Genomic DNA, 21,971 nt, shown 5'->3' on the forward strand with positions numbered 1-21,971 from the left:
CTTACTGTTGTTGTTGTTATATGCCACCTTTATTTTGTACAACTCAAGTTTGTACAATTCAAGGTGGTGTGAGGTGGCTTGGGCTGAGAGAGAGTGGCTGGCCCAAAGTCACCCAGCCAAATTTCACACCTAAAGGAGGACTAGAACTCACCATCTCCTGGTTTCTAGGCCAGCACCTTCACCACTACACCAAACTGGCTCTAAAAGTGTACACTTTTGCCTCTTCCTTTGAGGTCCAATAATTTTTCTAGAAAGGAAACTGATGAGCTAATGGAAGACAGATACTCAGCAACTGCTTGTGTCAAAACTGAGGCTGGACCCATCACCCAAAGCAGGAAGGGAAAGACTCCCCATCACCACTCAGAAAACACCTAAAACAGCTTCTGGGGGAGACAGGTTTGCTGGAGTAACTTTAAAAAGTTTTTTTTCCCCCTGTCTTATGAATATGAAAATGCACCAGTCAGGATAGGAGCACTGTCAAAAGGTAGAGGACAGGAAACTTGACGGGGCAGACAGAGTTGTGCACAATTTTGAAGAGTTGGAAAAAATATGGAATGGAAAAAGTTTAAACAAGAAGCCTACATGTACTTAGTTGTATCAAACCACTATACAGTATCTGAATGAATCTTTAATACTTACTGCTTGCCGAATTCACAATTATATCATTTTTTTAGCAGATGGGTGGGAGAAAATATTGTCCATGAGATTTGTCAGGGAAAAAAAAGAACAGAATAACCATGGATAGAAAGTGCTTGTTTTAAACAAAGCTTGATGAGAGAAAAAAGGGAAAAGCAAGCTGGGATGCTGAAGAGGCTTATCAAACAAAAAAGAAAACAAAGAGAACCCAGTTTGCTGAACCATGATCAGACATTTTGCTGTTGTATCTGAACAGGGTATAAGAGCATCACATGTAACGGGTGCAGAGTTGCATGGGTTGGTCCTGCACTTAACATCTTGGCACACAAATATGCATATGCACTCACCCTGCAGCGTTTATGTGAACCCTTAAACAGCAAATTCCAGCAAATTCCAGCAAATATAAGAAGCCTCAGAGACCACATATCATAGAGAAGCTGGGCACTTGGGTATAACGCTTTGTTCCTTATAAATATGTTTCTGTACTCTATTCAGGCTTAAAAATCAGTTTAAGTAGTTTACCAGAAAGCAGGAAGATAATTATACAATTTTGCAAAAACAAAAACCTGAGTCAACAGTTTGTAAAGGAACATGAGTCGAGGAATGTAAACCTAGCCTTACCATTAGTTAATGCTAAATGGCAAGTAGAGTAACAGCAGCAATCATTTTAGATGTCCCAGATGCCTCAATTGGCCCCTTGGTGCCATGATATTTGTTTGGTATTGCTCCTGGGCAGGCACTGCTTTTGGGAATGACCCCAAAATGGGAAGCAGTTCAGTCTAGACAAAATTTCTCAAGAGACATTCTGCATGCAGTGCTCCTTTATGTGACAGCGGCCACTGCCACTGCTCCCACACGCCACTGTTCCCCTGACTGGGCAGCAAAGATATGCCATGAATAATGTGGGGACAAGCATGGGGAAGTGTTTAAGGATGGACACGTATGCAGTCATTAGGCTGTTGTGCATTTCTTAAATTAGCCTACTGTCCCATTATCAGCATTTGAAAAAGAGTCATATTCCTGACAGGTCAGTTTTTGTAGTAGGTTTAAGGAAGGTGTGCTGTCATGACCTTGCGAGAGTCAGTTGAATAAATCGATTGGCCCTGGCTAAAATTCAGCTTTGAAAATTCCTGAAGTAGCACCCAGCTTCTATTTCTGTTGTTAAAGATTTCACTTGGCTGGAATTAAGGAGAACACTTCCATAAAAAAAAGTTATGGTTCACAGACAGGCCTGAAAAGGACTTGCTTTTCCTTTAGGAATTAAGCATTGCCTCCAGCAGTGTCAAAAGTTGCCATCATCTCAGGTACTATTCACCATCTAAGACTGCAGTGTGATACATTTAAGTATTTAACAAAAATATGCTGCTATTATCTTGCTCAACCTCCCTGTGACAAGGAACAGGAAGTTATGCTGGCAGAAGTCATTCTATTTATCTAAAAGAATAATCCAAAGGGAAAAACCAGCAGGAGATTTCTGAAGCTAAATCAGGAGAATAGAATATTGTTTAGTAGTGTGTTGCTGAATAGAGGACATTGTTCAAGAAACTAATAAAACTAGGAAAAGGGTTGGCCAAATGAACTATGCACACAGAATAAAAAATAACAACACACATTAGAATAGAATCTACAGATGCCATTCAGCTTCTATTATTTTTTCCTGCTCCAATGACTAAAATAGATGAATTTCCTAGATTCTATAATTAAGAAGCGAATGACTTTGTTCTAAAGGCCTCATCTCAGTTGGAAAGCCAATAGAATTGGTGAATAATCTGAATAAAAGATATGCACAATTACAGTTTAAGTATACTTTTTTTTTTTTTTTTTTGGTGCCTCCAAGTCAGTCTTGACTCTTGGTGATTGCCTGGACAATTTCCTGCCACTTTCTTGGCAAGATTTCAGAAGTAGTTTGTCCTTGCCTGCTTCCTAGGGCTGAGAGAGTGTGACTAGCCGAGGTCACCCTGCTGGATTTGTGGCTAAGGCAGGACTAGAACTCCCAGTCTCCCAGTTTCTAGCCTGGTCCCTTAACCACTACACCAAAGTGGCCCTCCATAAATATAGCTATAAACAGTCCTAAGTATACTTAAGAGGTACATTTTATTGGGTGGTTGTGAGAAAATAGGAGGCAGGAGTATTAAATATGTTTGCCACCTTGAGTTGAGCAAAATATATAAAAGCTGACATAAAAATATAATAATAATAATAATAATAATAATAATAATAATAATAATAATAATACTGCTACTACTACTACTTAGGTGCAACCCCAAAACATCTGAAGCACCACTTGAAGACCATCGGCATTGACAAAATCACCATCAGTCAATTGCAAAAGGCAGCTTTACTTGGAACAGCTTCTATCCTGCAATGATACCTTTAACACCATCAAACATCTGCCTATCCCAGGTTCTTGAAAAGGATTCGATACATAGATAAAAATGCCAATTCCAGTCTAAACATCTGGCTGACTGTGCAACCAGCAATAATAATAATAGTAAATATGTGGGTTGAAAATATATTCTAGCCATAAACAACTTTGGGCCTCATAGATAAGTTATTAAAATCCATTAACAAAGGGCCAAGAGGGTCATTGTAAGTAAGCCCAACAGTGAAATTTGTAGTTCACTTACACAGTTAGTCAGACTGGCAGCAACCATACTTTAATTTTCCAGAGGAAAACCTGAAATGATTAACCTAATCAATTACCCTGTTTTACATTCTAGACTCATTCTGGTCCAGCATTTTTGTCTAGCCAACAAGCTGCTTACCCTACTGAGCCTGGAAACAGCCAAAGATATTGAGGTTTTAAATTCATCTGGATTCTTCTGTGCCAGAGTAGTGATCAAACTGGTAGCAGCTGTAACCACACCCTGAAAGAAAGCAAGATTACCGTTCCCTTAAAATTTCAGGTTGAAATCCATCCTAAGTACTCAATGTCTTTATTACACAGAAAGAATACAATCAAGTTTCACACACCATATTTTAAGCTTGGGTGGACAGGAATTTCATCTTGTAATGATACTGATTTACAGTTCATAGTCAAGGTGTGTTCAGAATAATGTTGCAGCAACAAACTCTCCCCCTAATATTGCTGAAATGCAGAAAGTTTGGGGTAACTGGAAATAGATAGGCATGTTATAGGATTGTGAGCTTGGCTGTCAAAATAAGATCCTCAGCTTCACAGCTGCTCACAAGACCACCATGTTCTTTAATTTGACACTGTTTTTCATAAGGAACTTCAGGTGCTGAATCTCTGAATTCTGTTCAAAAAAAGAACTACTTAAAAGTCTACTCTACTCTGTTTCAACTGATAATTTATATATATATATATATTTATATATATAACTATAAGAAATATAAACAAGTAAGAACTTTTCATAGCATAGCTCAACATTAATCAACTAGATATTTTCCAATGGTATTTGAGGGGAACTAAAGAGTTAACAGGGCTTTTTTAATTACCCCATCAGGGAAAAGGGATACTGCAGAGCAAAATCTAGTTGTCAGCAATATTTGATCCAATTTCTCCCCCATATTACCTTTCTGGGCCAGCTGTGGATCGGCTGTCAGGAGCACCTGTTTTAAATTGTTCCAGACCTTCTCATGCCATGTCCAGAAGGTGGTGCTGAGGGACCATTGGTTAACCTCTAGCCTTCCTCTTATACCCTATGTTGTCAAACATCTAAATCATCTGGAATTTTGAAGTGGGGTGTCATCAGTAAGCTAATAACAATCCACTCTTTTGTGTTTTACCATCCAGCTCCAAATAAGCAATTGATATTGTTGAACATTAATTACCTAAGTTCAATAATGGGCTGGATGAGGGAAAACAAGCTGAAATTAAATCGAGACAAGACAGAGGTGCTATTGTTAAATATAAAACTGGACACTGGGACAGAGGTTCTGCCTAGTTTGGATTGGCATGCATTCTCCATGAATGAGCAGGTTTGCAGTCTGAGAGTACTCCTTAATTCTCAGTTATCACTGGATTCATAGAATTAAAAAAAGTTTATCCTCCATGATTTTGGAAGAACTAATGGAGCCACAATTCTTGTGGGGCAAAACATACTAAAAATAAAGGCTCCTTCAAGTTGAGCAGGACTTGGACAACCCATATTGTTTCCTTACAACGTTATGGGGCTGGAACACCTCACACTTTGGATATGATTTGTGGAATACTTCCAAAACACTGGCTAGCATGGACCTATGTTGTTCAATTCTGAACGTTCACAGTTATTATTTACCATATTATAAGAAAACCTCCAACTAGGAAATATGTTCAGCTGTGCTTACCAGATGCTGGTCATTGAGAAGGTGCACAACTCTTGATGTCCAGTCTCCCATTGGCACTAGATCGGGAGACGTTCTGTATAATCGTAGCAAGCATAGGGCTGCACTTTGCTTCACACTATCCATGGTGTCTCTGCAAGACAAATAAAATCCTGTCAATAATTGAAAGCACCTCTCCAAACTCCCTGGGACAGACTTTGTTCAGCCCAGTTATATTCTGGGAAGAAAAACTGTCCTTGTACAGAAGTAATGGGAAATTAATTGTCTAGCTGAGCAATGGATTCTATAAACTTGAACATTTTGTATCACAGTGAGAAAAGGAGATAGAAATCAATTTGTTACTAAAGTAGCATATAACATTTCCAATTACATCAAGTTCTATAGAGGCATTTTTCAGAAGACAGTGGGATAGGTTCATAGGTGCACAGTTAATCTGCTGGCATACCCCTCTAAATTTGGATGGAAAGAAAGCATGTACACCACCAGAAATATACATGTAACTGCAAAGCTCCTAAAGGTATCATCACAACTGGGAAAGGAATATAGCCAATACACATATTTTACTTCATACACTACTTCAACTTATCAACTTTCTTGTGTAAGACAGGGTCACTTGCCTCTGGGAACATTTTCTTTAGCTGCACATCCCTATTAGCTCAGTAAAATAAAAGAGCAAAGGTCTATTGATTTCCACTGCAATTAAACAGCTAGTCTTAATAAAACACATTTCAAAGTGTACAGATGAAACTCGAAAAATTAGAATATCGTGCAAATGTTCATTTATGTCAGTAAGGCAACTCAAAAGGTGAAACCAATATATGAGATAGACGCATTACATACAAAGCGAGATATTTCAAGCCTTACTTTGGTATAATTGTGATGATTATGGCGTACAGCTTATGAAAACCCCAAATTCACAATCTCAGAAAGTTAGAATATTACATGACATCAATAACACAAGGACTGGAAATAGAACAATATCGGACCTCTGCAAAGTATAAGCATGCATATGTATTCAGTACTTGGTTTGGGCCCCTTTTGCAGCAATGACTGCCGCAATGCGGCGTGGCATGGATGCTATCAGCCTGTGGTACTGCTGAGGTGTTATGGAAGACCAGGATGCTTCAATAGCGGCCTTCAGCTCCGCTGCATTGTTCGGTCCCATGTCCCTCATCTTTCTCTTGGCAATGCCCCATAGATTCTCTATGGGGTTCAGGTCAGGCGAGTTTGCTGGCCAATCAAGCACAGTAATCCCATGGTCATTGAACCAGGTTTTGGTACTTTTGGCAGTGTGGGCAGGTGCCAAGTCCTGCTGGAAAATGAAGTCAGCATCCCCATAAACCTCGTCTGCGGAAGGAAGCATGAAGTGCTCCAAAATCTCCTGGTAGACGGCTGCGTTGACCCTGGACTTAATGAAGCACAGTGGACCAACACCAGCAGATGACATGGCTCCCCAAATCAACACAGACTGTGGAAACTTCACACTGGACTTCAAGCATCGTGCATTGTGTGCCTCTCCATTCTTCCTCCAGGCTCTGGGTCCTTGGTTCCCAAATGAGATGCAAAAGTTGCTCTCATCAGAAAAGAGGACTTTGGACCACTGGGCAACAGACCAGTTCTTTTTTTCTGTAGCCCAGGTAAGATGCTTCTGATGTTGTTTGTTGTTCAGGAGTGGCTTGACAAGAGGAATACGACATTTGAAGCCCATGTCCAGGATCCGTCTGTGTGTGGTGGCTCTTGATGCACTAACTCCAGCCTCAGTCCACTCCTTGTGAAAGTCCCCAACACTTTTGAATGGCCTTTTCCTGACAATCCTCTCCAGGCTGCGGTCATCCCTGCTGCTTGTGCACCTTTTTCTTCCACACTTTTCCCTTCCACATAACCTTCTCTTGATGTACTTTGATACAGCACTTTGGGAACATCCAACTTCTTTTGCAATTACCTTTTGGGGCTTTCCCTCCTTATGGAGGATGTCAATGATGGTTTTCTGCACAACTGTCAGGTCAGCAGTCTTTCCCATGCTTGTGATTCCTACTGAACCAGCCTGAGAAACCATTTAAAGGCTCAGGAACCCTTTGCAGGAGTTATGGATTCATTAGCTGATTAGAGTGGGACACTTTGAGCCTAGAATATTGAACCTTTTCACACTATTCTAATTTTCTGAGATTGTGAATTTGGGGTTTTCATAAGCTGAACGCCATAATCATCACAATTATACTGAAGTAAAGCTTGGCATATCTCGCTTTGCATGTAATGCGTCTATCTCATATATTGGTTTCACCTTTTGAGTTGCCTTAATGACATAAATGAACATTTGCACGATATTCTAATTTTTCGAGTTTCACCTGTAGATTTCCTTTAAAAGGCTGCCTCGTACTGTCATAAAGATAATATATGTTTATCATAACATGCGAGTACACAAGAGATTTTTGTGTCATATGAACTTCTGCAAAACAACACAGAAATACAAATGGACATTCATATAAATCTAGAGCTACATTTAAACCAGCACTTAAGCAAGTTCATATTGATCACAGTTAGAGATCTTAGCAATCTAATAAAGCCAATACTAAAGCAATTTTTTTAAAAAATGTAAGCGCAACAAACATAAAAACTTAATCAACACCCTCAACCACTGGAAGAAGCCCTTATTTATAATAAACCAAACATGCAGGCTCAAAAATACCCCTTTTAGGAGCAAAAAGATCTTCTTTCTTTCCAATGTCGACAACAAAGAGGTTGACTTCCAAGCATGAGCACCACCAATGGGAGGAGAAAGAGCGTTTAAATACAATACAACACTTGGTTACAGCTAGCAGAATAAACTCAATTGCCTACCCAATATTAAACGTTTGTATATTACTTACCCAGCTACCAGTATTTTTGGAATTTCTCCAGCAAATGCTTCGGCCATCTCTCTGCTACCCACATTGGCAATGCAGTGCAAAGCTAGTCCCATGAAAGTGGGGTTCCGGCTGGCTAAATCATTCTTGATTGCATTGTTTATCAGGCGTATCAACTCACTGTTTGAATTCACAAGTACGGAGATAAATAAATAACCCTGGAATTAAGAGAATAATTAGTGGTGGGTCAACTGGGGAAAGTTTAACACGCTGTTTTTTGTTTTGTTTTTTTGCAAAATGGTTCTTGCATGTAGATTATACAGATTGCTCAAGAATCATTTTTTAAGTTCTGGCCTGAAGCAAGATGTGTTACACTGAAGCAATTTTTCACTGTAGTTACAAATCAATGCAAATTTCCAATGAACTAGACAGCTAGGCATACTGAACTACAATGATTTAATACAGTTTTGATTCTTTTAAAGAGTGATGCTGGCAAACAGCTGTATAACAAGAACTGCTGGATTATTGTCAATTTGCTCCCTGAGATTCCTCAAAAAGATCACTCAACACAGAACAGCTTTTCAGAAGCATCTTGAAAAGCACCTTCAGACGGTCATTAGGAGAAAAGGATCTCATGTATGTATGCACATAATTAAGCATATAAACCTTTGCACAGTAGCCTTAACATACAATTTGAGGGACATACTCTTGATCACAATACCCTTTCATGCAAGGAACAGAGTGATAAAATGTTACTGGGAAAGTCATATAAACTACTGTGATAAAAATATACCAAATACAAACAAAATTCAAGGTTTGGCCAATCTACTATTTTTCTTTTAAAAAGAAGTGGGCTTGCTTTGGGAATTTTGTTTAATCTCAGGCAGGAAAAATGTGAAGAAACTGGTCAAGTACTGAGGTAATGGCCAGCATTGGTATCCTTCATTTAACTTACTTACTTACTTATGTATTTATTTATTTAAATTTGTATGCCACCCATCTCTCCCAGAGGGTGACTCAAACTGCCATGAACTACTTTTAACTTTAAAAATTCATACCACAGAGGGACTGAAGTGAACAATGTTTACCAGATGTTCAGGCTTCAATTTAAAAGAAGGTGGGACCTACACATGCATTTCTCTCAACAAAATTATTACATGTTCCAGCAACTATGTAGCAAGCATTTTGTATGTACAAAACTGGTCTATAATTATTTGCTCCCTGGTATATTATAGATGCAGCACAATTTAAATATGCCTTTTCTGTTTCAATGCCAAGGACATACTTTTCTAAGAAATCAAGCTAGATCTAAGCTCTCTGCCTCTATCTATTTTTGAGTTCTCAGTTGTGTTACATTTCACCCGCTGAGTACTCCACTCTTAGCAGCTAATGAGAAAGCCTACTAAGTATGCTAGCAACCAATTATAACTTCATTAATGAGTGCTTGGAATTAGGACAGTGTAATAGAAGCTGACTGGAAGACCACCAACATGCCATATCACTCTAGGGTTTTCTGCAACAGCTGTACAGATCTAATTTGAACAACCTATAACCCCACAGTCATAGGTGAGTCTTGGTGCAACTTCAGAATTCCAGTGTGGTATCAGTTCAGATCTTTGATAAATGCTTATCTGTCCCTTACCCAAAACCAGTTGCTTGGAAGGAGAAAAAAGGTATAAAGAGAGAAAAATTGGTGTCAGAGAATAAGTGCCTCTACCTCATAGCTCCAAAACAGCTAGATATTTGAAACTGAAATTTCAAAATACAGGACAGCTACAGTGTGTCATTAGTACACTTTAATGTGCTGCTAACAGCTGTATATGAAGGGAGATATGGGAAATTCCCATTGGAAGATTGTATTTGTCCATTCAGGATAGAAGACCTTATAAAATATATATACAGAGTGTACCAAAAGTCAGGCCCACATAGGTCAATCACAATATGTTTCCTTGATTTTATTACTTTTTTTTTTCCCCAGAGAAAATGTTTGTACTTAGGAATGTGCAAAGTTTATGTGTCAAATGAATAAGGAAATCTTTAGAAGAGAATGGCAACCAATTCAAACTTTTAATGCCATTTATAAATAAATTGTCTATAGGGCCTAACTTTTGGTACAATCTGTTAATAGCTAAGTTTCCAGGGCATTCAGTTTTATTCTCTCTCCAATATCTACTGCCAGATAAGGATGATGTAATTGCATTAAATATTTCTAAATACGGTTACATTGCTTGAGGAATCCGTACTGAGGTGACTGCTTGAACTGAATTAATTAATATGCGTCTGACAGTTTTAGCAATTTTGCCAATTTTTTGTTTGTATACTTTGAGTCTTTGACCATAATAATAAACTTGAAATCCAAATAACCTTTAGTTCTGGCCTCATCCACTCTGCTTCATCCCTACCAAGCATGTGGCCCCCTGCAGATTATGCCTGAGGGATTATGAACTTTATTAGAAAAAAAGAAAATTGTACGCTTCAGTACAAATTTTAGACTGCAGGATGACTCAATGTGCTGAGCCAATAATGACTCTACAGAGCTCTAATATGAAAAGAATACATATGTGTACAACAGATCATTGTGTGTATGCTCATTTTTCTAAGACATTTGCATGTAATAAGAAACAGTGTTTATATACAGATTTATTATTTTTTTAAAAAACTGATTTTTGTTAAAAATTCATAATAAACAGATTCTCAGAAGAAAGCTTTCATTAAATTAATCAGTTTATGAACCTAAACTGTTAAGTCAGCAGTCAAATTACTACTGCAGACAAGCATATGCCTTTATATTCTGAAATGCATCTAGTCTTACCGTGTTGACAGCTACTTATTAAGTAGCTCCCTGACCAATATACCTGTCAGTCCAGTACTTCTAAACCTTCTTACAGCAGCACTTGATCTAATGCATAGAAAATTGACTTAATACAGATTGCTCATAAATGTTCTCTTACTTGCTGCTTCATTAGCCACCCATTCAACATTAGCCTATCTTCCAGATTTCTCATTTTCTTCACCTTTGCAAGTCTTTTTTTCCCCCCAATGTGGTCATGGAAACTCTCATATGAACAACATTTGGTAAGACAAGAATCTATTAATATAACATGCTGCATCGTGGACCATTTCAGATATACTGGACAACAACTCCCAGAATTTCCCAACCAAATGAAAGTTGGATGCCAAACTGGTTGGGAATTCTGGAGTTGCAGCCCTAAAAATAAAGTAAAATTTTAAAAGTCTGAGTGTGCCAGATTGGAAAATACTGTCTCCCAGTTGAAGCTCAGCAGGTAAACAAGACAACTACAGTTCTATTATGTAGGGATGAGACATTACTTACAATTTGTTTCTCTGTATATTTGTTTGAACTCAGGAGATTCACAGCCTCCATGTGGCCGAAATCAATATCATGCCCCAAGAGAAAAATGAAAAGCAGCTTGCAGACGTACTTTTTCTTACTGTAACCATCAAGGGCTTTATCACCTAATGAGTAATTAAAATAAAAGCCATAAACACTTAAACCAAAACACAAATGCTACATGCCATTGCTTTTATATTGATTAGCTTATGGTATTAACCCAGATCACAACTGCAAGGCACTTGCAACTTTCTTTCCAAATTTCAACCTGGAATGAATCCCAGAGTGTGATCTTAAAATACAGTACATGAAATACAAAGCTTGCTGAAGACGAGCAATCTTGTCCTTCAGTAGTACTGAACTGTCATACAACTTAGAAATCTTACTTAGGTTACTTGGAGACTGATCATGGAAAGACACAAGGCTTACTTAATTGCGTGTAGCTTGCTTAAGATTAGGCAAGAGGAGCTCAACTACTCTCTGTCATTTTCCCCAACTCCACGAACTACTGTATTTTCAAGCTCCTTCAGACTTGCAAGTTTGCTGCCTCCTTGAATATTTGCCCTAACATTTCCAGACCCCACTGCCTCTTCCCAAACCCAGATAGCATTGAACCAGGTATGCAATGCAGATCCTGTGAAAATTGCAGCTACATCCTGATAACAACAGATTGTAAGTTATACATTACTGTATAAGTAAGTGACAACCCAGAGTGGGGGAAAAAACACTCTAGGATTGTTTATTCATTTTTACTGGAGATTAGCTAGACAGGAAAGAAACCTAATCAGCAGGGAACCAAAGCTAACTTTAAACAAAGTCTTCTGTAAAAAAGTGACTGAAATGTGAATTTGGTTAAAAATTAAGCGGTGCTTACATATCCATAAGCACGATACTTCCTTTAACTAGCACTTACAGGTAGTCTTCGACTTACAACTACAATAGGGACAGGAAAATTTGTCATTAAGCAGTGTGGTCATTAAATGAGGCGTCATGTGACCAGACTTGATTTTATGACTTTTTGCCACAGTCGTTAAGTGAATCACATAGCCGTTAAGTGAATCACATGGTTCCCATTGATTTTGCTTGCCGGAAGCCGGCTGGGAAGGTCACAAATGGTGATCACATGACCCCGGGACACTGCAACCATCATAAATGCATGCTGGTTGCCAAGCACCCGAATTTTGATCATGTGACTGCCAAGAGACTGTGACAGTTGTAAGTGCAAGGACCTGTCGTAAGTCACTTTTTTCAGCGCCATCGTAACTTCGAACAGTCACTAAACAAATGGTCGTAAGTCAAGGACTACCTATATATCAAACTCAAAATCCATTTGTACGTTTTACAAGTAACAGGCTTTCATGAAACCACTATTCCATGAAGTTGTATGAACTATTCCATGAAGAATAGTTGTAAATGCCCGCTGGTTGTTACTCATAGCCACATTAATATGCTGTTAATCTTGCTTATAAACTAAGGTTGTAAAAGTGAAGAGCACTTATCAAGGAAGCATGGCAAAACACACACACAAATATATATCCAGTCAGATAAATACAGATAATCAATTGCATCTATGTTACCCAAAACTTGAAATAAACAGTACAGGTATTCCTCGCTTAATGACCACAACTGGGACCAGAAACTCCTTCACTAAGTGGCACAGTTGTTAAGAGGAAAATCACCTAACCACGTTGGACTTACAACATCACTTCTGCTGCAATTATCACGTGACTGTAACTTGTGTTTATTCTACTGGCTTTTCTACCGTCTCTGCTTGTCGGAAGCTGGCTGTGAAGTGAGCAAATGGCAATCATGTGACCAGAGGACACTGCGACAGTTGTAAATGCCCACTGGTTGTGAAGCACCCAAATGTCGATTACGTGACTGTGGGGATGCTACGATGGCCATAAGTATGAGGACAAGTCATACGTTTACAGCTTAATGACCACTCGTTCAGTGACAAAAATTACGACAGCACTGAAAAAATGGACGTACAACCCATGCCTGAAGATACAGCCATTGCAGCACTTTGCAGGTCTAGGGGCGGCGGCAGCCAGCTGAGACTCTTGAAGGCCTTGGGCCTCTACTTCAGCCCCAGCCCTGGTGCTGCTGCCAATAAGTGCCTCTGTGCAGGGCAGCCAAAAGGGCATAGATGGGGTGGGGGGGGACAGGTGGGTAGGGGGTGTTGCAGTACCCCTGCAGTTGTAAGTGCTGCTGAGGCTCCCAGGGGTTGCTGCACTTTGCACCGCACATGGCCTGTGCTGGGCCTCCCAGGGCTTCCCCAACTCACATGTGGCTTGTACCGGGCTTCCCAGGACCTCCCCAACCCCCCTGAAGCATCCCCATACTCCTTACCTGGGACTCCACTTAATGACCCATGATTCTCACTTAACAATGGCAGCTGGGAGTGCTGGGACTGTGGTCGCTAAGCGAAGAGGTCACATGATAATTCACTTAACAACTGCATCACTTAGCAACCTAAATTCTGGTCCCAATTGTGGTTGGAAAGCGAGGATTACCTGTACTTTTTCAGTACCTTTGTAACTTCAAATGGTCATTAAACAGGGCAGTCGGTAAGCAAGGACTACCTGTAGCGGTTAAAGAGCATCATGCAGACTATAGAAGAAGTTGACCTGAAAGTGCTTTAATCTATTAATCTGGGGGGGGGGAAGTATGCTTCAGTCTAATGAATGCAGATCAACAGCAAAACTAGCCATCATAGATTTCTCCACATCACACATATATTTCAGTCACAGCTTCAAAAATGGCTGTTCTATATATACAAAAAAGGCACTGTTAGTAATTCAGTTACAGACAAATGGGAACAAGTTTGCCTCTTGGCATTATTTTCCTTGAAGAAACATAATGGATTCTAAATCACATTTGGCTGTTTGCACAGAACAAGCATCTGGTGATGTGAAAAGCAACTGGTAAGTCAGCATAGACAAGCCCTAAAAATATTCATTCTCCTTGGCAACTGCCAGTCTCTAGGCTACAACATGGCTACTACTATCAAGCCAAGAAATCAGAAAGTGGTTTGTACCAACAGAAAACAAAAACAATTTCTAAAGTAAGGTATTATTCATTGCTCAGGTTGTCATCATGGCACAAACTATTACTTAACCCACTATTTTAGATAACTATTCTTTAGCTTCCCTACTGTTGAGGTGGTGTTGTCAAGGTGGTTGGACTGTAGTAACAGAGAACTCTGGGTGAAACAGATTATTGGGACCTTTTCAGTCAAGATTTAGGGCTGCATGTGAGAGCAAACCAGCACTTTTGTTGACCTTTGGTAGGATTGGGATAGATGGAGTGCAACTGTCCTGGTCCTGATGGACCTCTTGGCAGCCTTTGATATTATCAACTATCATAAAGCTTGTATATGTAAAGCTTGGAAGTGGGAGGCACTATTCTTCAGTGATTTTCCTCCTTCCTTAGTGATTGATTCCAGTGGATGATGATGGGTGGGAAAAAGAGAAACCCTCTTGGGAATAAAATATTCTAGAAATGTATGGTTAACACTTTTGCTTTAGCAGGGAAGAATTGAGGGGCTGCAACAGACTTCAGCTAGAAACCTAGACTAACAGTACTATGTGATTTTTCTCCTGTTTTATAGTCTTTATTACTACAGTTCTGGTCTAAGCACACAAGATTTTAGGAGCTAGGACTAAAATGTATGTACAGGACAGAGGGAATGGCCTTGAAGGACAGGAGGTAGAACCATTACCAAGGCAATGATCAGATAAGAGGGGCCTGAGCCTGGGCCAAGAAAGTGTCTTGAGAAAATGTCTCAGACAAGCCACTCCTTAGTTCACAGGAAGATAAAAGGAGGGAGGGGGAAGCACATTCAAATTTGCAAGATTCGGTTACTATAGCTGCTACAATAAAAGCAGTGCTGATCTATATGGCACTGATTTCCTAGTCTAGTCTGCCTTGTAGTAGTGACATTGTATTATGACTAATAAGCATGTCTACATTTTTCATCTTGAAGCTAAGTCAATTGTTACATCACTATCTTTACTTTAAAACATCAGAATTGAGAATACATCCTTAAGTAGCCAAGGATGATAAAATAGAGAATTAAGAATGGGGCTCTGCAGGCTGACAAGATACACAAACAAACTCTTAAGCTTTCCTTTGCATACTATAGTAATTCTGAGAGGCAGGTATCCTTGGGCATTCTGAATGTGTCAACATACCACATGTATCTGCTAATTGGTGGGATGTGGACAACAGTAATTTTGCTTGCAAGAAGTCTCTAAATTAGACATGCTAGTTTGCACAGAATAGTGTGAACATATTTAGGTAAAACTGCCCTTTGGCTATAACTGTGGTATACAAGCCAAAATGTGCCACAACTAACCAGGTAAGACTGAAATTGGTAACCTACCTTACACTTTTTCTATCTTATTAAAAAGCATTCAGTGCAAGTCTTGATTGACCAAAGCCACAATGGGAGGCAGAAGTCAGTATCTATAGGTCCATCTGGTGAAAATAACATTTGTTTTTTTGACGGATTTATATGCTACCTTTGTACTGAAGCTCAAGGAAGCAGAGATGGTAATCCCTCCTCCTATTTTCCCCCAACAATAACTCTGAGGTAGGTTGAGGTAAAAGAGAGTGACTAGCCCAGTGCCACCCAATGAGCTTCCATGGCTAAGAGTAGGACCCAAGTCTACTCAATGCCAGTCTAAACCTTAGCCACTACACTCTACTGGCCTTCATATATATTCCACACCATATGGAAGATTGTGATTTGGAACATACAAGCAGTAAATGGTAAATTAATGAATGGAATGAATTAATGAATGTAATGAAAGAAAGAAAATTAAGAGAAAGAAAAGGATGTAAAAAATCTGAATGCAGGTGGTCTGATCCTATGGAATGGAACTGATGAATATATGCAGTGAAGTCAAGGGATAGATTTAATGATATATTAAAAAGCTAGAATCTATGTCTGAAAGTATGAACTGATGTCAGCTAGATTGTTGTAGGTGTATAAGAAAGTAGGAATTCATAGGTGATAGTTACATGTTATACTCCAGTGGCTGGTAATAATGGAACAACAGGCGTTCAGGGCTTCTCACAGTGGATAATATTTTGCAAAACATTACTAGCTTGAAACATCTGCACATTCCTTCATTATCAGGAAAACAGTTAGCCACCTCCCCATCCATCAAACAATTGATAGCAAGATAATTAATTAGTTCCCGCTGAATCAAACCTAAGAGATAAATTAGATGCTGAAGTGAGAGTAACCAGTTGCCAATATTTCTCAGGCCTAATCTCTTTTCCTTTTCAATACTTCTGACTGAAGAAAACTGTGAGGATCTTGTTTTCTATTGCCAAAAGCTTGACCACAGGGGTGAGGCTTGGGAAACATTGTGTAATGTTCTGAACAAATGCAACTGAGTTGGGGGGGGGGGGACTTATTCTGTTATCTGACATGAATGGGAACAAGATAAGAGAATACAGAAAAAGTTATCGGGATATTCAAAGGGAAAGTATGAAAAAGAAGCTTGCTGGAATCGTGAAGCAAGAAAGGCTGTGAATGAGAAAAATTCATATAGGAAAATGTTGCAAAAAAAGGGAGAACGAGAGAAAGATTATGTATCGAGCACACAGAGAGAAAAGAATAGTTGCTGCACATATAGATGGTGTAACTGGAGAAAAGTTGAAATACGGATGTAATTTGCTTATAGAATGACTGGATTACTTGCTTAATGCAGGTGTATGAAGAAAGCGTTTGTTCCTGAAGACTGGAAGAATGTTATTACTGTTCTCCTACATAAGGGGAAAAGCAGTAAGAATGAGTGCAAAACCCAAAGGAAAATTACTTGGCCAGCTGTGCCTGAGAAGAAGAATTCTGATCAACATTTGGGAAGGTGCTGTTGCAGTATAGCGGTACGACAGGCAGGGGGTGTGCAGACCAGAGTTGCTCTTCTGCAATATTCTGAATGTCAGACAATAGGGTTATGGCACATTTGTTGATTTAGAGGAAGTGCAGGATAAAGTGAATAGGTTTGAATTAAGGAAAGTTTTGCATGAATGTGGAGTGGAAGGCTTTTTGCTGAATGTGATTAAGAGTAAAGCATGTATAAGAAAGATTGGAATGGTTAATGAAGAATTCAGTACCAAGCAGGGTGATGTAAGAATAGAAAGATATGGAGAGGAATAGTGAATAGCATTGATATACTTTTAGCTATGTTTTCTTATCTATACCATTATTATTATTATTAGTCACATATTCCTTTTCTGTGGTTTTTCATAATATTGCTTCACCAAAAGGGAACATTGTTGATACATATATGTATGAAGAGTCCTTGGATTGTGTAGAATTCTTTTAAGAAACTATTGTTTACCTAAAAACAATTTTAAATAATAATTTAAAATAATTATTATTATTTTACTCAGGGAAATTATTAACTGAGTTTAAGAATTTCACTCAGTTAAATTATTTACTCAGTTAAATAATCTGAGTCTTTAGGGGCTGAGGAGGCTGCTTGATGTCTATGTCATACCAATTACATATTTCAAGTAGCTGTAGTTGCTAAAACTGTACTTTACTTATGAGAAACTATGACTATCCCCACTTCCTTCTCTTTTCCCGCAGTTCTGAACTTCACCACATTAAAATCAGTGCAGAAGAAACAGGAAGTCAGAACACAAGTCAGCATTTTTCAAGCACAATGAGTGGGTCAAAAAGGAGATTTCCTTTCCCTGGAAAGGCTTTTGTTGAGCTGATTTGGTTAGCATTGCTTCTGCACAATTAAAAGACAAAAACTTAAGACAGGTTTCCTTCAAAAATGGCTTATCTAAAGCTACTGTACACCCTAAAATATATTCAGAAATATTTTCCATTAATGATTCAGAGGAAGAACATGCATGTTAGAAAATTAAAGATATGTATAACAATCTATAGTGGAATTTCAAGAACAAGCAAGGTGCTTTGAAGATTGAAATTAAATTATACATAATCAAAACTGAACTATAAACATCATGAAACCAACCACATTACCAAAAAAGAAATTATATTGAGATACTGTATCTGCTAGACAGATGGTATCTTATAAGACAAGTTCTTCAGTGTAAGTTAGTTCACCATTTTTCCTTCGTAATATGCTTTGGTGTTGTTGTTTTAAAAGAATCTAGTGGAAAGTATAAATGTGATAAATGTACACAGAAGCACAACATGCATTTATATTGGTAAGTGCATTCCATGAAGTGTACTTTGTGATAAACCAAGTATTGTTGAGTTTAATATATAAAGCAAACCAATGGTAGCCTATTAATGAATCTGATATCGGTGGTATCGGAAGGTGTAGCGGTGTAGCGTTTAAGGTACCAGGTTAGAAACTGAAAGACTGTGAGTTCTAGTCTCAAACTTAGGCACAAAGCCAGCTGGGTGGCCTTGGGCCAGTCAATCTCTCAGCCCTAGGAAGGAGGCAGTGGCAAACCACTTTTGAAATCTTGCCAAGAAAAGTGCAGGGACTTGTTCCCGCAGTCACCAGGAGTCAACACTGACCTGAAGGCACACACACATGGAAGCCTCAACAAATAACTTCTTCCTGTCTCACCCTGAGCCATCTGACATGTAAGCTCAACTTTAAAAATACCAAGAAAACTCCATAATCATTTTACAACCCAGATTAGAGAGCTTTGTTCAATAGTTACAGCCAACTGCAAAGTACTTACATATTTCAGTTCCTTTTACTTAAACAAATCAGCAGATTCTAAGACAATAGATAAGCTGTATTTATTTTTGAACTATGATAACAACATGTTCCATTAAGAGGGTTAATAATATCGAAATATGAAATATGATAGTATCCTCTAAATTATTTAGGCTGGCTACACAAATCTCATTAAGCCATGATTTGTTTAAACATGTTTTTCTGAATAAATCACAATCAGTAGCAATCATACAATATGCAAACCCATAAAATACCATGCCCCCAGCCTCGTTATTTTTTATCTCCATTCCCTATAATTTCTTGCCAAGGTAATTGAAAGCTCAACTGCTGATCTGCCTTGGTCAAGAAATGTCTTTGCCCCGTGTAATTAAAGTCTGTATAGCTGGCTATATGGGAGCAAGCAGCACCATTCTACAGATTCAGTGAAGAATTCCAAGGATATCTGAGACTCAAAGGTACTTGTTTAACCCAGGCTGCCTTGAAACAGTTTGTTCATCATAAACCGCTTGTTCAGCCTTCTTTTCTAAGAAGGGCCATGCCACGTTCAGTTGATCATACTATCTGCAGCAGGAGACAGCCCGCTATCTTTCTAGGCGGTGTTTTTGGAGAATGTTCTCTTATCTCAGCCAATATGCTGCATCATCTTCAGTTCCCTATATTTTACAAAAAAGCAGAAAACAATACTAGGTTGCATAACTGCTGGGCTGCTAAACTTATTTAAAAAAAAACAAAAAAAAACCTTTGGCTGTTGTGAACCACCTTAGGCAGCTTTTAGCTGCAAAAAGGCAGGATCAAAATAAAGATGCAAGGGGCACCTCCAAGCCCTGTTAACTGAAAGGAAGATATAAAAACGTTTTTTAAATCCTCAGTTCTATAGTCAGATGCTGTTCTCGCTTTACATTAGCCATCCAATTTTGACAAATTTATTCTGAGGAACTAGCAGTTAAGTAGAAAGAGAGTTAATATTTATTTTTCTTCCTTACTGATAAGATTTAAAAATATACCTGAATTTCAGAAAAGGAAATGTATGAGTTGCATAAACAGAAACCAGACTGGGATCTCAGCAGAAATTAAGTAATAACTTCCTACTCTACGATTACAAAACAAATTTGCTGTATTTAATGAAGGTGCCAGGGCATTTTAAACTACTGAACCATTCCAATCAAGCTCATTAATAACTAAAGGAGAAGGAACAGTGTCATACAGTGCCCACCAAAATGTCTGACATCATAAGCCTATTCAATTTCACTTACACATCACCATATAAACACATTCAAGTACCAGAAAAAAATCCTACGCAATTTAGGCTACACTAACATGATTGGGCATAATCTTATAAATTTGTAACATACAGGTAGCTGCACATTCTTCGTAACAAAAGAATTATCTGCCTTTAAAACCTATTCTTAAAAGATTTATTCCTTAATTTGCTCAAACGGTATTTTCCTGAGTCTCCAAAAATACGGATACCTTGACAGCCACCAAAATCCAGCCTCTACCTCATTCCCAGTTCAAGTATCTGACTAGAGGTGAGACAGAAAATATTATCTAAGAGAGCTAGTATACTCCCTTCTATTGACACCACAGTGAAATGGCATAACTATAGAAGTGAACATTGAGTACAGCTACATATATCTTCCATCCTGAAAATGATCTTTGTTTAGGAGCTGAAATACCTTAGCTGTATACACAATACATTTGTAAAATATGCTGTCTACAGACCCAGAAAAGCAAGAGCATTCAATTTTGGGTTTCAAATGAGAATATTCTTTTAGAAAGAAATGCATTGTTAGTGATTACATTGAATAGACTTTAACAGGGTTTTGATATTGTCCTGAAACTTTCTCTCAACTAGTAATAAACAGCACAATGAGCTCTCTCATTCATGACCCCTCATGTCCATTTATCCTCTTGCTCATATCATTTAAGAAACAAACAGGATAATGGTAGTAAAGGAGGAATCCACATATTTGTGGACATGTGAAACCAAAATCAGCATTCAGAACATACTTAAAAGTATGACCAAATGAAGGTTATTGATTAAATTAACTCCATAATATGCACCTTATGTTTTAAAAGAATCAAGCCAAAGAAAGAAAGACCTTGACTTTCATAAGTGAAATACAGTTCTTTTTCTAAAACTGATCCTGAAAGTACATTATGATGTAATGATAAAGATGTTGGACTAAGACCAGAGAAACCCAAGTTCAGGGCTTCCTCACTAGATGACTTTGGGTCACACACTTTCATCTCAGTCTGTACCATTTATTTATTAGATTTAGCTCCTGACTTTTTGCAGGGACAAAATTGGAGGAAGGAAATGTTATGAGATAAAGCAGAATATAAATCTAACTCATAATGAATAATTTAACAAACCAAAGAATAGCAACTACTGGAAGTGCTCAAACTGGGATACAATTGTGAATAAAATGAGCAAAGGGAAACAATATTCCAAAGAAGATTAGTTTCACAAATACTAAGGACTCACTAAAAATACATCTGAATAATTGAAAAGAATCATTGCTGAGAAGTGTGCATTATTTAAGTATTTGATTCAGCAGGTTGTTGGTAGTTATGCAAAGCTTGATGCCATGTGATCACATCTCTTAGCGATGGCAATCCAAGTAAGGAGCAGGGGGTGCTGCAGGGGGGTGGGAGAGGCCTTGGGAAGCCCAGTGCAAGCTGCATGTGAGTTGGGGGAGGGGGTCCTACAGGAATGGGTGTGCATGTGCAAGCACAGGCAGGTCCAGGAAAAGAGGGCTTGGGTGCATGCGTGCGAGTGCAGGGAGGCCTGGGGAAGGAGGGTGTGGGGTGTGTGCATGCAAGCACAGAGAGGCAGGGAGAATTTACCAGAGCAACTTGCAACCTTTCCTGCCAGCGTCCCCATTGACTTTGCTTGTGGGAAGCCAGTAGGGGAAGGTCACAAATGGCTATCACGTGACCGCAGGATGCTGCAACAGCAGGAACTTCGAGGACCACTTGTAAGTACCCCTTGTTCAGCACCACTGCAACTCTGAACAGTCGATGAAAGAGTGGTCGGTAAGCAAGGACTACCTGTATACACAGATCACGTCTGTATGTCCTGCTAAGCCAAGCATGACAGTGAGTGTGGGGTAAGGTGCTGGGGAGTGCTAGACAATATCCATTTGCTAAACCCCAGAT

General features: G+C 38.8%; 1 protein-coding gene across 2 annotated transcripts in view; it reads right to left on the bottom strand.

The window, feature by feature from the left end:
* Positions 1–21,971, bottom strand: part of AP2A2 (adaptor related protein complex 2 subunit alpha 2) — a 61,851-nt gene that overhangs the window by 29,794 nt on the left and 10,086 nt on the right. For both annotated transcript variants that reach the window (XM_007429563.3, XM_007429564.3), the window contains exons 3-6: positions 11,101–11,243; positions 7,791–7,984; positions 4,927–5,056; positions 3,402–3,503 (exon numbers count right to left, since the gene is read on the bottom strand). In XM_007429563.3, the coding sequence (XP_007429625.1) occupies positions 3,402–3,503; positions 4,927–5,056; positions 7,791–7,984; positions 11,101–11,243 (569 nt within the window). The remainder of the gene's footprint in view (positions 1–3,401; positions 3,504–4,926; positions 5,057–7,790; positions 7,985–11,100; positions 11,244–21,971) is intronic.

The sequence above is a fragment of the Python bivittatus genome, unplaced genomic scaffold, assembly GCF_059951505.1.
Source record: "Python bivittatus isolate LINGU-HERP-01145 unplaced genomic scaffold, Pbiv_v1 ctg000480_np1212, whole genome shotgun sequence".
Taxonomy (NCBI): Eukaryota; Metazoa; Chordata; class Lepidosauria; order Squamata; family Pythonidae; genus Python; species Python bivittatus.